Here is a 15,070-nt window from a genome sequence, read left to right on the forward strand (position 1 = left end):
TCCAATGTTTTTCTTCTTCTCCTTCTCCTTTGGTGTCTCTTTAACTTTATCAAGGTCTACCTCATCTTCAAGCATCATCTCATGAGTGAGGAGTGAACCGATAAGTTCTTCAAGAGTTAAGGACGATAGGTCCTTAGACTCGATGATTGCCGTCTTCTTTGATTGCCATGATTTTGGGAGGGAGTAGACTAACTTCCTCACAAGCTTTTCATTTGAGATGATCTCTCCATATGATTTGAGACCATTGACAATCGTTGAAAATCTATCCGTCATAGCTTTGATGTCTTCATTTGGTTTCATCCTGAAATTTTCATAGCTATGCGTTATAATACTAATTTTTGATTTCTTTACCTCATCGGTACCTTCATGTGTGACTTGAAGCTTGTCCCATATTTCTTTGGCAGTTGTACACGATGAAACTCTTCCGTATTCATCTGGTCCAAGAGAACAAAAGATAATATGGATGGCTTTGGAGTTGAGCTGGAACATTTTTGTATCTCCTTCACTCCACAACCTTGGATGAGTGATAGGCTTAATGTATCCTTCTTCTACGGCATTCCATGCTCCCATGTCACTTGCTTGAATGAAGTACATCATTCTATTCTTCCAATAGGCGTAGTTAGCTCCATTGAAGAAAGGAGGCTTGTTGACGGGCATCGAATCAAGACCGGAGTCGAAGTTTGAAGCGGAGGCCATTGATGACTTTAATAATCGATATAACTCTTCCCGAATCGACTCAAGAGGCGATAAAACCTTCAAATGAGTTAGGCTCTGATGCCAATTGTTGAGTTAATCGAATGACGAAATTGGCCAAGAGGGGGGTGAATTGGCAATAAAAATTTTGTGGAAGCTTTTGCAGAGAATTGAAAGTATTTGCACAGCGATTTACAGTGGTTCGACTTTCTCAAACAAAGTCTACGTCCACTACCTTAGCTATCCACACTAAGGATTTTCCAACAAATTCACTAATTTGTTCTTTCTTTTGAGGTCAAAGAGATAACCTTACAATTCCCTCAAGAGTATACCCCAACTCTTGAGAACACTCTTTTCTCAAAGAGAAGATTACAAATTTGCAAACTTACAAGAAAACCTCACAAGGTAAGATGTTTGCACAATTCTAGAACAAAGAAAAGAACACTCAAAGATGAATACAATTGAGCACAAAAAGTGTTCTTGAAAGCAAAATGAATATTGAATGAAAATAGGCTTGAAATGCTCAAACTTGAGGTTTGATGCTTTCTCTTTGATTCTCTCTTGATTCTAGTTGCTTGATATTTCTTGTTTTTGATCAATGGCTTCTAAGCTTGCTTAAATACACCTTGGATCACTTCTGAACGTTGGGGATAATTAGAGAAGATATTATAGCCGTTTTAGTGTGAAAACATTTAATAAAACAGCTTGGAGCGTGGGGGGAATCAGTTCCCCCTCATAGGGAATCGGTTCCCTAAGTGTAAAATTCAAATATTTCGACCGTTGAACAGGGGGGAATCGGTACCCCCTTGGGGGGAATCGGTTCCCTCCGAGCATTCTGGAAATCTCGGAGCCAAACCATTCAGGGGGGGAATCGGTTCCTCCTATGGGGGGGAATCGGTTCCCTCTGAGTAATCTGGAATTTTTGGCTTTGAATTGGTTCGAAATACTTTGTAAAATTATTTTGAAATTGTTTTATGATTAAAACTTAATTTTACACTTAAGTAAGGATCAAAAAATGATTTTTGAAATATTTGGAGTAATGTTTTGATATTCGAATAGTTATATCGAATATACTTAGAAAATCATTTGGAAAATCTTAAAATCCATTTAACTTAATTTGTTATATCGAAATACTAAAATGTTTCAACACAAGGTAATAGTAGTAGCATTAAATGCTGGATAAATGTAAGACTCATGGAAGAAAAATTTTATTGCCTCTATCACTTCATCTCCTACCACAAGCCAAGCTTTTTTTTTTTTGAAGAAAAGTGAGGTGAAACCGTCAGGGCTTGGAGCCTTGTCGTTTCCTTGACTAAAAATAGCCTCATTGATCTCTTCAGTTGTGACTTCCTTAGTGAAGCTATCATAGTCCTTAGGGGAATGAATAGGTTGCAAGAGGTCTTTAAGAAGACTAATAGAGCATTCTTTAACTTTAGGATCACAAAAGCTTAATAGTTTTTTAAAGAAGTTAACAACTTCTGAGGACATGTCATCAAAAGACTCAAGCCTTCTTCCCTGCTCATCAATAATTACCCTTATGGTGTCTTTTTTCTTCTTTGTTGCAATGACAGAGTGAAAAATCTGGTGCACTTATCTCCCTCTTTTAGCCAGTGAATTTTTGCTTTTTGTTATAGAAACATTGTCTCGACTTCCTCTAAGGAATTGAGGTCACTTTGCAGTTCTAATTCCTTATCAATGGGATCAACACCTCTTAAGGTAAGGATTTGTTGTTTCTCAATTTCTTCTATCTTTTGTCTGACCCGAGCTGAGATGTCACTAAAGTAGTATTTATTGAGATTTTGGAGACTAACTTTAAGGCGTTTAAGTTTGAGAAAAAGATTCTTCATAGGACTACCTTGGGCTGGCATGGACCAAGACTGACTAACAATATTTAGGAAGTTTTGATGGAGAGTCCAACAATTAAAGAATTTAAAAGGCTTGGGTTTGTTAGTTTGTACCTTTCTGTGAAGAGACACTAAAGCCATGCAGTGGTCAGAGGGGCCAGGAGCCAAGAATTCCACAAAGGAGTGAAGAAAATATTCAGACCAAAGAGGGTTGATGAGAACTTTATCAAGTTTACGAGCAAGAAAATTATCATTTTACTTGTTACTCCATGAGTAAGTGGGACCAAAAAATGGATGGTCTTGAAGATGAAGGTCCTGGATGACTTATTGGAATTCAATCATATCAGGAGAGGTGATCATTCCCAATTGTTCATGAGCAGAAGTTTCATATGGGTGCAGGATGACATTAAAGTCCCCTCCCAAGATCCAAGGAAGATTACTAAAATTTGATTCTATACTTCGGAGATCCTGCCAAAGATTTCTTCTTGTAACTTCATCATTGCAACCATAAATTGCAATAATTAAGAATGGGTTGTTTTTAAAATAGCTTTTGACAGTGATACTATGAGCCGAGACATGGCATAAAGAAGTATTTAAGTCTTTCCTCCACAATAACCATATCCTTTTATTCACTGCGTAGTCATAATTGGAATAAAAATTCCAATTCTCAAAACTTGAAGCTAATATATCAGCATATTTGTCTAACTTAACTCGGGTTTCCAATAAGCAAATGATATCAACTTTATTAAGGGCTTCCCTTCTAAGGAACTTGCCTTGTTTTAGAGGATTGTTTAATCCTCTAACATTCCAAAAGGAGATAATCATTTAGCTTGGGATGAGGGAATTGATTCCCCTTCTTTACTACCAACAATATAACTTTTAGACTTATCAAGATGAGACTTCTTTTTTGTTTTGAGTTCTTTAATTAGTTCTGCAACACCAGAGGTTGCTGCTCTTGGCCTTTTACCATGATTCTCAAAAGTAGGTTGAGCTTATGGTAGATTTCCTCACATTAATAAATATTCAAAATTTTATATTGATTCTCTCAAATCGATAAGTATTTATAATCGTATTATCTGTATTGTGATTTAATCGTGAAAAATCAATTATAAACATATTATCATGTTCAATTATTATATTAAAGTCATTCATCAGTATCAGTGAAATTTTATAAGTCAAATAATAATATATTTTAAACATAATTAAACTCACAGTATTCAAGGTATTAATTAATTAATTTAGAATTTTATTCTCAACGAATACCTCCATATTCTATTGCATGTAATTGTCGGACTCGTTCCTCTTTTCGCACAAAGTTTGACTGTGTCCACATTTTTATATTATTTTGAAAACACCAAAACAATAATAAAAATAATAAAGGAAAATCATATAAAAAACGTGATGACTTACTCAATACGAACTTCAAAGGAAATTTACATTAGTCAAATTCCATCTACCGTTCCAAAAAAATAAAAATAAAAACCATTTACTCAAATGTTTGTTTTTCCTTATCAAAGTTAATATTTAATAAAATAACTTCTATAATTAATAAGAAGCTGAATATTGTGGACTGAGTTTTAGCTTAAAGATTGTGATTTTGAAATTTTTTAAATATGAAATATTATGAAAATCTTGTGTGTTACATATATAAAAGATAAGATGAATATTAATTTTTTAAAATTCTCTCTCTAGTTTTAAATAAATTATTAATTTCATAACAATATTATATAAGGTCTCATCGATGAACGTGGTTAAATTTCTCAACAGTCATTTGTATTATATAAAATCTTTAATTGAGTTAATGTGATGAACTAATTCAATAAAAAAATATTTTTCAAACAGTAATAAATATTATTATATTTGATTTATAGTATTAATAAAAAACTAAACTTTGAAGGATCAAATATAAAACCAATATTTTGTATGCAAACTATTTATAAATATATATTTGTTATATAGAAGGTTTTCTCTACCGTTAAAACACACTTGACTATTATTAAAAAGGGTATATTACACCGTTCCTCAATTAACTATATTCTCTTTCCTATTTTTCTCACCCAACTTTTAATTTCTCTAATTTGCTCACTGAACTTTATAAATTGAGTTATTTTGATCACTCTGCCGTTAACTATTTAACGGTGTTATGACATGGTACAAGAAATGACATAAGCATCAAAACGACGTCGTTTTGAAAAACTCAAATATACACCAAAACGACATCATTTCGAATCCATTATAAAATCATTTTCTTCTTTTCCATTTTTTTTTAATTTTTCCTTTTTCTTCCTCCCACTTTCTCTCTACTTTGCAATCGGTTGTCGCCGCCGGCCTCCACGCCATTTTCATTATGGCCACTAACCATCGTTGTTAAGGTGGCTGTTTAGTCTCAAATTTCATGGGTCGGTTCATCTCGACCCCCTGAGTCCGAATCTGGTGGTTGTTTCATCAGAAAATGTCCCAAAACCCGTGAATCTGAACTGAAATGTTTCGGCTTCCTCACTTTCAATCTTAAATTTTTGGACTTTGGAGCAAGTTTCGAAAAATGGAGGTCAAATTCGAACTCATGGTGTTAAGGTGAAGCAACCCATGAAATTTGAGATCGAACGACCATCATCTGCGGTGGTTGATGGTGTCGATAGTGGCATCCAACCACCTTCAGTTTATTGGTTAACGGCGTTATAGAGATAACAGGGGAGTGAGCAAAATAATTCAATTTATAAAGTTCAATGAGCAAATTAGAAAAAAATGAAAGTTGGCTGAGGAAAATAAGAGAGAAAATATAGTTCAGTGAGGAACAATGTAATTTACCCTATTAAAAACACATTGATTTGATATTGGGTAAACTCATTAGTAGTCACCAACCTATTATTTCTTTCCTATTCGGACTACTGTATTAAGTTTTTAAGTAAAAGCATTATTAGTGTTGTCTTTTTTCTTATTTTGGTTATCAGCCATTAGAATTTAACGACGACGTAGACATGATATTTTTTTATTTTTTCTTAATTTCACATGTCATTTTTTATCCTCTCTCTATCAGTCTATATGCTATTTTTTAATATTTATATTTGATCAATACGATTATGACACATGACATCATTTATATTTTCGTTGATTTATTTGTGTTGGAAAATTGATTAAAAAATAAAAAAAATCTAAGAAATAAAATAGAAATTAAAAAATAAATAAAAGGAAATCATGTCAATATCATCATTAAAATTTAAATAGTCGGTGATCAAAATGGGAAAACATGTAACATTAGTAACGTTTTAGTTTGATGATCAAAATAAAAAAAGAAACAATATGTTGATAGCTAAAGATGAATTTATCCTTTAATATTACGGGATTAAAAATATATATATTTAAAAGGTAGTAGGTTAAGGTTTAAAAGCTTCAGTTTCGAGGAAATAATTGGTCATAAGTCAGCCTTGTCACAGTCCACCTTCTTCCTCCCCACCTTCCTTTCCACTCAAAGGTTTCACATTCATATTCAAACCATTCCCACTTTATTTATTTTACTAACAACAAACTACTCCTTATCTATCCATCAAAAGCCTCTCTTTCAGTGCTTCTTGTTCATCATTACAAGCGATGCTAATGGTGGTCAACTGTTCCAACTGCCACGCGCCGCTGCAGCTTCCGCCGGCTGCGAAGTCCATACGCTGCGTCCTCTGCCAAGCTAGCACCCTCATAGCAGACCCTCGCTCCCTACCCATTCCCTCTTCCTCTTCTGCTCACCCACACCCTCCTCTTTCACCTTACAACCACGCGCCACCCGGACCCCCACCGCAGGTTCGTGGCCGCAAACGCGCAGTTATTTGCGGTGTGTCTTATAAGAACACCCAGTATGAACTTAATGGTTGTATTAACGACGCCAACTGCATGAAGTTCTTGTTGGTTCATCGCTTCAATTTTCCCGAGTCCTCCGTTATTACCCTTACAGGTAACCAAAAAAAAAAATCCTTTCAGTAAGTTATTTTGGAAAATTTCCAATTGTTGAATTCATATGGAATATGTATGTATGTGGATTTGATAATGGAGACTGCTTCTGATCTGAATATCTTTTGCAGAAGAAGAAACTGATCCCTACAAGCGGCCAACGAAACGCAACATAAGAATGGCGTTGCGCTGGCTTGTCCAAGGTTGTCAGCCTGGAGATTCCTTAGTGTTCCATTACTCTGGTCATGGCTCACAGCAAAAGGATGACAATGGAGATGAAGTGGACGGATACGACGAAACCATTTGTCCCACCGATTTCGAATCTCAGGGAATGATCGTCGACGATGAAATCAACGCGACGATCGTTAGGCCTCTACCGCACGGGGTTAAGCTCCACGCCATCATCGACGCCTGCCATAGCGGCACCGTGTTAGATTTACCATTCCTCTGTAAAATGGACAGGTACTCAATATTTCATGTGTAATGTAACATATTTGTGACTATACTATACTAATTAGGTAATGCATATAGGAAGGGGAAATATGTCTGGGAGGATCATCGACCTCGGACCGGAACGTGGAAAGGGACAAATGGTGGGGAAGTCATTTCCTTCAGTGGCTGTGCCGACGATCAAATCTCTGCGGACACTTCGGTAATGTCGTAATTTCAACCGAATTCGGAACTGAAGCCAAGATCATTTGGAGTTCTAAAATGTTCAGTTTATGCCGTTTGAAACAGGCCTTATCAAAGATTACTTCCACTGGTGCAATGACTTACTCCTTCATCGAAGCCATCGAACGCGGGCATGCAACCACATACGGTAACATGTTGAACGCAATGCGTTCTAACATCCGTAACGCAGATGACGGCGGCTTCGTTACATCTCTTCTTACGATGCTCTTAGCTGGAGGGAGTCTCGGTGGCAGATTGAGACAGGTAATCACACCAAACACGTTCAATTCAATTCGTTTTAGTAGATCAAATCTCTCTGATTTACTGATGTTAGATGTTGTGTTGCAGGAACCGCAGTTGACAGCCAGTGAAGCATATGATGTGTATAAAAAACCTTTCGCCATGTAGCTTGATTCATTTGAGGAAGCTCCTGTGCTTTGTACACTCCCATTTTTCTTTTGAAAGAAACGTCACGGCTGCCATGTAAGGCCAATGGGCTGCCATTATTAACAGAGATAAGAGGCATAATTTGTAGGCACAACAAGGCAAGCATAAGGTTGTAGGACACATTCCATTGTGGGTCTCAGATCGGCAAAATTAATAATATATGGAATTTCCAGGAATAAATTTACAAGTACATCATATCATCACGTGGTCACAACTTTTTTAAATTTCCAAGCAATTTTATTCTTTTCAAGTAGCCCCATTAGAAAATTTCTTTAAATAAAAAATATATTTAGGTTTGTTAAGACGTGAATCTCTATGTTGTCTGAATACGGAGATATGTGTTGAATATTAATGTATATGATAAACGTGTTTATTTCGTTTGTATAATATTTTACGCGACATTGGTTTTTCTGATTTGTTTGTATATAGTGTAATTAATAATAATTGAAATGTATATGAACTGCATAAAATTAAAGAAAAATATCATTAAGATAATAAATAAGCCAAAAATAATAATTAGATAATATATTCGAACTTAAAGAGAGGTAGTTCTAGTAATAGAGAGTGTTGTTCTCTCTAAAGGTTTTGAGTTCGAACAGTTACGTTCTCAAGATGAGTATTGTTAGTTAGTTAAGAAATATTCTTAGATGTTAGACGTTTCACCACCTAGATGCCGTGAGTCCGCTTGTGTTGTTAATGGCATACTTGCATGAACTAATTTCCTTCAATAATCTCAGTAAAAGTTCTGTGTATCTAACAATGACCTAAATAAATTACAGGATACCAGCATGTTGTAAACAATTGCTTCACATGCTATTTACCGTAATGGAGATGTCCTGAAAGACAAAAGACCTTGAAGATCTGAAACCATTAAATTCCCAGGAGTAGGGGGTCCAAAAACGTCCCAAAATCGAAGTGTCTCGTCTGCCCCGGCAGATATCACTGTGATTCCATCAGGGCTCTACACCAAACAAACATGGAAACCTTCAAATTTTCATGGAATTTTCCGAATTAACTTTTCGAAGTTAAAAAAGTTAAAACAGTTAAAACCTGTCATAGATTGATAATTCTGGATTTGTGATTCCCTAGCTCCCCTACTTTGGTCATTGAAGGGTACCTCCACAGGCACAGTTTGTTCTGATTCTCCCTTATGCTGTATCCATGGCCACTCAGTATCTCCTTGTGATGTCTGTTCCACTCCAGCTCACAAATCTGTCCATGTAAATCAAATGGTTAATGCATATCCACAAAACATAGCATGCTTCAATCCGGTTATGGTCTCGGTACAGCTATGTAACTCAGGCTCGAGTGTGATTGGAGCCATGTGCCAAACATGAGTATGTTCAATCCGGTTACGGTTTTGGTACTGCTGTAGCATGCTTCAAACTCTGCAGATAAAAAAGATTTTGAGGGAAAAAATGGTCAAAGTTCTAATTTACCTGTGCTTTGGTTTCTATGCTGTTAATGCAGATTCCTTTTTGTGTATTCCATATCTTAATACACCATCACTCAAGCCTCCCCCAGAGGCAAGAACATTGTACTGGTAAGGGCACCAAGCGAGGGCCTTGACAGCTGCACAATGATCACTGAGTCGATGTAGAAATTTCGATGAACTCATTTTGGGAGCTTCCCAAATGTATAACAGATTTTCATTGCCTCCACTTGCCAATCTATTACCTTCAGTTGATTCATCAGCATGCTGTTTTATGCAGGAAGCCATGCTGTTTGCTGCTCTAACTGCAAGTCAGAACGTATATTAAGAGACATTTCCTGGAAATGTTCAGATCATTCAGTGTAAGAGTACAATATTTTATACCATCATAATTAATAATGGACTTGTCACTGCTTCCTGATGTTAGAATGCGACCGTTCCATGCTGTGGATGCTATCCTTCCACTATGACCATCAAGGTTTCTGATCTGTAATGTTCACATATCCATAGTTCATAATTCTAAGCAACCTTCAAAGAGACTCGAATCAATCAATCAATCTTGACGAGAGAGAGAGAGAAAGAAAGTACAAGTTTGGAAGACTCAGCATCCCAGAGCTGAAGACTGGAGCACATGTATCCAAAGGCTAGAGTTCTGGCATCCTCAGACCATGTTACACTCGTAGGCCAATCATTCCCCCCACGGACCTGAAACAACTTTTGTACCCTCTGGTCCTCGGAGTTTCGTAAGCAGAGCTCCGGACTCAAGGCGACAGCAAGAATGTTGTTGTTACCCCAACTCATGATGTTCGCATAGTAGTCATTTCTAAGCCTCGCTGCATCCAAGACCCTTTTTTCTCCCTACAACCACATCCCACAGTTCACAAATAGGAGGCCATAGATTTCATTTAAGAAAATATTAAGATGATCGTTCCAAACTACCATCTGTCAATAATATGCATCTGATAAAATTAGGATGTAACTACTTGGTTTCAAGATGCCTTCCTCCGACACTCGAAGTACAGTGATTTACCTGTCACCTCGTGCATGCAGTTACATCAAGGGTATTGTTTTTCTAAGGCATCCATCAGTTCCTCAAGGATTTGTGTTGAGCCAAGTAGCTTGGTCCATTAAAGGATCTCTCATACATGAGAAGTCCTTGGCTCAATCAAGGGATGAATGCCTTCGAGTGACAAATCCTTGAGAGGCCGGTTGATGTCCATAAAGAACAATACCTTGAATGTAAGCACACAACCAAATCAGACGATCGGAGTAGGCATCTCAAAATCCCATGGGAAAAATATTCGGGAGGATGAACCGAATCATGTGTTCTAACTAGAATCGAAAACACAACAACAGGGAGGCTGAAAGTGTTTGGCATTGAATTGAATACCTTGGGAATGCATCTGTATGGAGTTTGTTTGCAATCCTTATCAAATATCGTTGCAACTTCTTGTCTCAACTCATCAACGAAATGAATAGATTTTCGACACAATTTCGGGCATCCCCTAAAAACAATAATCTTAAACGGTCTCCCTTGAGAATCTAAAGACAGATTGTCAATCAGTTTCTGACGATATGCTTCCTGCCAAGCGATCAAGATTGAAAAAAAAAATAGAAATCAACTCTCTCTCAAGATTTTCACCATCTTCAATCAAGATTCGTTATAAAATTTCTGAATTCCAAAACAAATGGTGAAAAGGTACATTGAAACTGGAACCAGTGTTGAACTGCGTGGTCCTGTTGGTCAGCAAACCGTGGGCTCTATCAAGATCCATCAGACTTCTGTTGGGTATAAAGCGACCCCCCTTTTGCAAATGCATAAACCCAAAAAGGAAAAACAACAAATTGATTCAAGAAAGTAGTAGATTGAACATTGAACGAAGAAGAGAAACGAAGAAAGCAGAAAACTGGGTGTTTCTCGAAAGTGAAGAAAAAGATGAATGGTTACCGGAAAATCGTATTGAGTGGGACTGTCATGGAGTCATCTTGGAGAGTACCAATCTCATTGAAAGAGTCTCCACCTTGCGATTTCATCATCCATTTTTCGAATTAAAGGATTCAAATTCTTCATGGAGTCTTTGGTTTTTCTTTGTGCGCAAAGTAACAAACTACAAGGTAGGCTTTGATATTCTCTCTATCGCGCGCCACAAGGGCCCAACCGTTGCTATCGTTCAAACAGTAGGCCTTAAACTTATTATTCTAACACTTTTATCACTTAAATGAGTGGTCATTTTATTTCTTTAAAATTTGAATCAGATTATTATTTTTTTATTATTCCGAAATTAACACAAATTATGTACATTATATTATATTTAAAAATTATATCAATAACATGTTATGTTAAAAGAATTATGTAAAGGTTAAATTTTTTATTAGTCCTTTAACAATGTAAAAGTTATAGATTTGATTCATGTACTATACTTCAGTTATTTACAAAGCTAGGTTGAAAATTTATTGGAATTCCATTAAAACCAATATTTAAGTAAATTTTATCAATACTTTATGATAAAATTAAAATGATATAAGGGAAGATTAAATCAAAGACTTTAACAAAAAAATTTAATATTTTTTTTGGTACATTAAAAAATTTAATATTTAATTATTGAACTAAATTATATAATTATTATATTTTTATTAAGTTAATATTTAATTTGAACTGTGATTAAAATAAAAAATTAAATTAGAATTATTAAAGATAAAATGAGCCTGCAATGACTCTTCCATGTCGTGGGAATGTCTACGTAATGGTAGGAAGGGTAAAACCAAAAATGTTACAAAAAAAATATAATATTTAAAGTTGGCCGCAACCTAAAATTTTAGTTTTTTTTTTTAATTTTTCGATTGCACACCTTCTTCGTAACATTTCCGAAAAGGTTAACATTTTAGGTTACGTTTATTCCCTATCGTTCCTTAACCTTAAATTAGACTGCCGTATAGCAGAACTTCCACAACTTCATCTCTTAGAACTTGTAGCCTTCTTTTCACCAAGCTATGGAAGACTTTGACCTCTGTCAAATTATATAATAATTTTTTAATTTTTTATTAGTGAAGAGTGATTAAAAGGTAATATTTTTTTAATTTTTTTAATAAATTGACAAAGAACACATAAATCGTAGCTGCTCAAATTCAGAATCTCTAAAGAAAACAATACTCTTCTACCTCTAAGATGTAGTTGTTAATAATATTTCAGTTGGTTAGTTAAGTGATTGATACAAAAGTACCAAGTAGGATTGGAATATAGGGGAGGAAATGCCATTATTTAACACAATACCATTTACAACAAAATAGTACAATCAAGATTTAGACATTAATTATGACTAAATCCCAAGAAAGAACCTTTCTTTTCTACAATCAATTCACTCGAACAATATAAACTTTTTTTAAACCAAAGGTTGCATTTTTCGCTCGAGCAGTAGAAATACCATGTGTTTTCCAAAGGCTTTTACTGGATATGAATTTTTGACAAGTTGGACATATTTGTTGCCCCAGCAGAGATCAATCTCCTTGTGATCCTATCTTTGAATTCTTTGTCAGTCTCAAAGATGGCGCCACTAATGCTCACCACACCAGGGTTCTGGCTGCTCATCACAGAGAATGCAATGGCCGGCTCATAACCAGCATTCAAGCAAAAAGGATCATTCCCTTGGGAAACAAGAAGACATCTCCTTCTTTGATTAACGACTGGAAGAGAGTATTGTTGGTGTCAATGAAACCGGCCAGAACGATGCCTTTGCGGAGAAAGAACAACTCGGTGGCTCTGGGGTGAGAATGAGGCATTACCATGCCGTCGAGGTCGAGGTCGGTTCGAGCAATCGATAGGCCGAGTGTGTTCAGTCCTGGGAAATCTGCAGCAGTGACTATATTCACGAGGAAAGGAGAAAGTTGTCCGTATCTCCTTCTTGTTTCAGATTTGATGTCTTGAAATCTGCAGCCGCGATGCTTGAAGGATTCTTGCAAGGGAAACCGTTGATGAACACGGCTTCTTTTGCAGTCATATCGGTCGGACAAGCGTCCTGGAGATTATGGTTGTCCGCCAGGGAAAAGCCAATGGAAGTAATGCAGAGGATGATGAAGAAAACAAGAGTCGAATTCATTCTCGGTTTCCCCCCCTCTTTTATGAAACTGTGGATATCAACTTGTTCTATTGCAGGGTTTATATATGTAAACATTTAGAGATTGGAAGAACCGGAAGTTATTCAGGCAGGCTTGGAGTTCACTACTGGGTTTCATATGGATTCCATTGCTTTAAAGAAAAGATTATGTATGCTTCAAATACTGGGCTTGTGTTCTTTTGCTGACAATTCCCTTCAATCTTTCCTGAAAACAACAGCAAATGACTAACATGGGCCCAGTATTTTCAACTTGTCTAAACATGATTCCCATGTTAATTGACTCTGCAATTTTTCTTTGCTATAACAGGAAAAGCAAAACAATCTACAGTTAGCCTTAGTCTTCTTAATGCAACTTGGAGAAGCAACATGACATGGGTCAAAATAATTTGTGGGCACGGAGTCGCATATCTATACACGAAAGGTTTTAGTTAAGTTAGAACGGATTTGGTATAAAAAATGTTATTCTCTTTAGAGAATATTGATTTGAACAGTTGTGTCTGTAATGCGTCGTCAATAAGATAAAAAAATACAGTATCATGCCAGAAATGATAGACAGAGATCTTAATTTCTGAAAATTTTTATTGGAACAAAAACAACAGTTTCTATCAACAATTAAGAAGGAGCCTGAAAGAAAATTATGGTCTAACACAAATCACAATTTTCATGGGGCAAAAGAAAAGAAAAGAAGCAACAGTCCAACGAAGCATAAAAGAAACTACGAACTCCGGAAATGGCTCTATACTCGATTGCCGTTACTAGTAAAAACGTGTGGCTTCTCGCATTCCACGTTAGCTGTGATTGGGGATTCCTTTGGATCGGAGAGAACATCAGAAACAAACTTTATCAAAGAGCAGAGTCCACCCAAGAAATTATGATCAATAACACATTTACCTTCCAGAACGTGAGCAAAATCTATGAGTTTAACTTCAGCTGCTGGAGTACCTCCTTTTAGAACAGATTCCTTATCAAACAAGATGAGAAGTGAACATGAGTGGAAATGGTAAATCGTTTGATCCTCAAACCAAGCTTTCAGCTCCAATAATTGTTCCAAAATCCCTGTAGAACCACCATATATGCTAGGAGCAAAAGAACAATCCGGCTTCTCGTTAGCAATAGAAGAATTTGATGAAACAAATCTTCTCAGAACTGATCTAACATCATCAACCGTAAAAGACTGGACTTCCTTCCTACCTGGCTTCCAGAATCCTGGTTCCTTTCCCTCGTAGAGCCGCAATCCGGCTATCCTAAAACCTAGGGACACAGAGGTGGTTCTTCCATCCTTCTCAAGACACTTTTTGATGTAGTCATCAGATGCCCCAGGGTACCATGTTCTGGAACCAATCTTAACATCCATGATAGATGGATTAATACGACCCGATACTATATCTTGCAAGACAAGGTGGAGGCACAAGCCAGATCCGTTTGATGCCTCCAAAAGTTGACTGCCATAGAAAACAGGAAAAAATCTGCGTATGTGGTCTGGAACCCGTGTATCGGAAGAAAAAGTTTCATAGAAAGCCAGCTCCTTGGAGCCACGTCCATCACCCTGGAGAGGCTTGTAGAGGCGTCCCGAATCATCTACAAGGGGGCCAAGCTTTCCATCACTGGCTAGGTGGCCTGCAACCTGGTGCTCCGGGGCCTTAAACATGATGTAGAAACTAGAATGTGCAATTGACCCGATAATATGGATGAATCTTCATTCAGTATTCACTTTGTTTCATCAATAAATTAAAGATGATCATTAGAATATCAAGGCATTTGAATGTTACTTCAAGGATAGCACCTTCAAAAGCTACAATCTCAAGAGATGCGAATTTCTTGCCATAAAAGCCATAGAAAAAGATATTTTCTTAAATTTACTGACAGTAGATCTTGCTACTAGAAGACGGCTAAAATGCGAAGAGCAGCAAAAAACCTAATACCAACTACTAAGA

The 15,070-nt window shown here is 36.5% G+C and overlaps 2 protein-coding genes and 2 pseudogenes across 2 annotated transcripts; 1 reads left to right on the forward strand and 3 right to left on the reverse strand.

The window, feature by feature from the left end:
- The first annotated feature begins 6,065 nt into the window (after positions 1 to 6,065).
- On the forward strand, positions 6,066 to 7,773 carry LOC120210065 (metacaspase-1-like). The gene is made up of 5 exons (XM_039208883.1): positions 6,066 to 6,477; positions 6,605 to 6,935; positions 7,005 to 7,125; positions 7,212 to 7,409; positions 7,494 to 7,773. Exons 1-5 carry the CDS (start codon positions 6,126 to 6,128, stop codon positions 7,551 to 7,553), a joined length of 1,062 nt encoding a protein of 353 aa, XP_039064814.1. The 5' UTR covers positions 6,066 to 6,125; the 3' UTR covers positions 7,554 to 7,773.
- An 872-nt stretch (positions 7,774 to 8,645) lies between these two features.
- LOC120210042 lies at positions 8,646 to 10,799 on the reverse strand (annotated as a pseudogene).
- Positions 10,800 to 12,429: 1,630 nt separating this feature from the next.
- On the reverse strand, positions 12,430 to 13,317 carry LOC120210035 (annotated as a pseudogene).
- A 368-nt stretch (positions 13,318 to 13,685) lies between these two features.
- LOC120210066 (inositol polyphosphate multikinase alpha-like) lies at positions 13,686 to 14,926 on the reverse strand. The gene has a single exon (XM_039208885.1). The coding sequence runs from the start codon at positions 14,782 to 14,784 to the stop codon at positions 13,873 to 13,875; it is 912 nt and encodes a 303-aa protein (XP_039064816.1). The 5' UTR covers positions 14,785 to 14,926; the 3' UTR covers positions 13,686 to 13,872.
- Positions 14,927 to 15,070: the final 144 nt, after the last annotated feature.

The sequence above is a fragment of the Hibiscus syriacus genome, unplaced genomic scaffold, assembly GCF_006381635.1.
Source record: "Hibiscus syriacus cultivar Baekdansim isolate YM2019G1 unplaced genomic scaffold, ASM638163v2 tig00109906_pilon, whole genome shotgun sequence".
In the NCBI taxonomy this organism is placed as follows: domain Eukaryota; kingdom Viridiplantae; phylum Streptophyta; class Magnoliopsida; order Malvales; family Malvaceae; genus Hibiscus; species Hibiscus syriacus.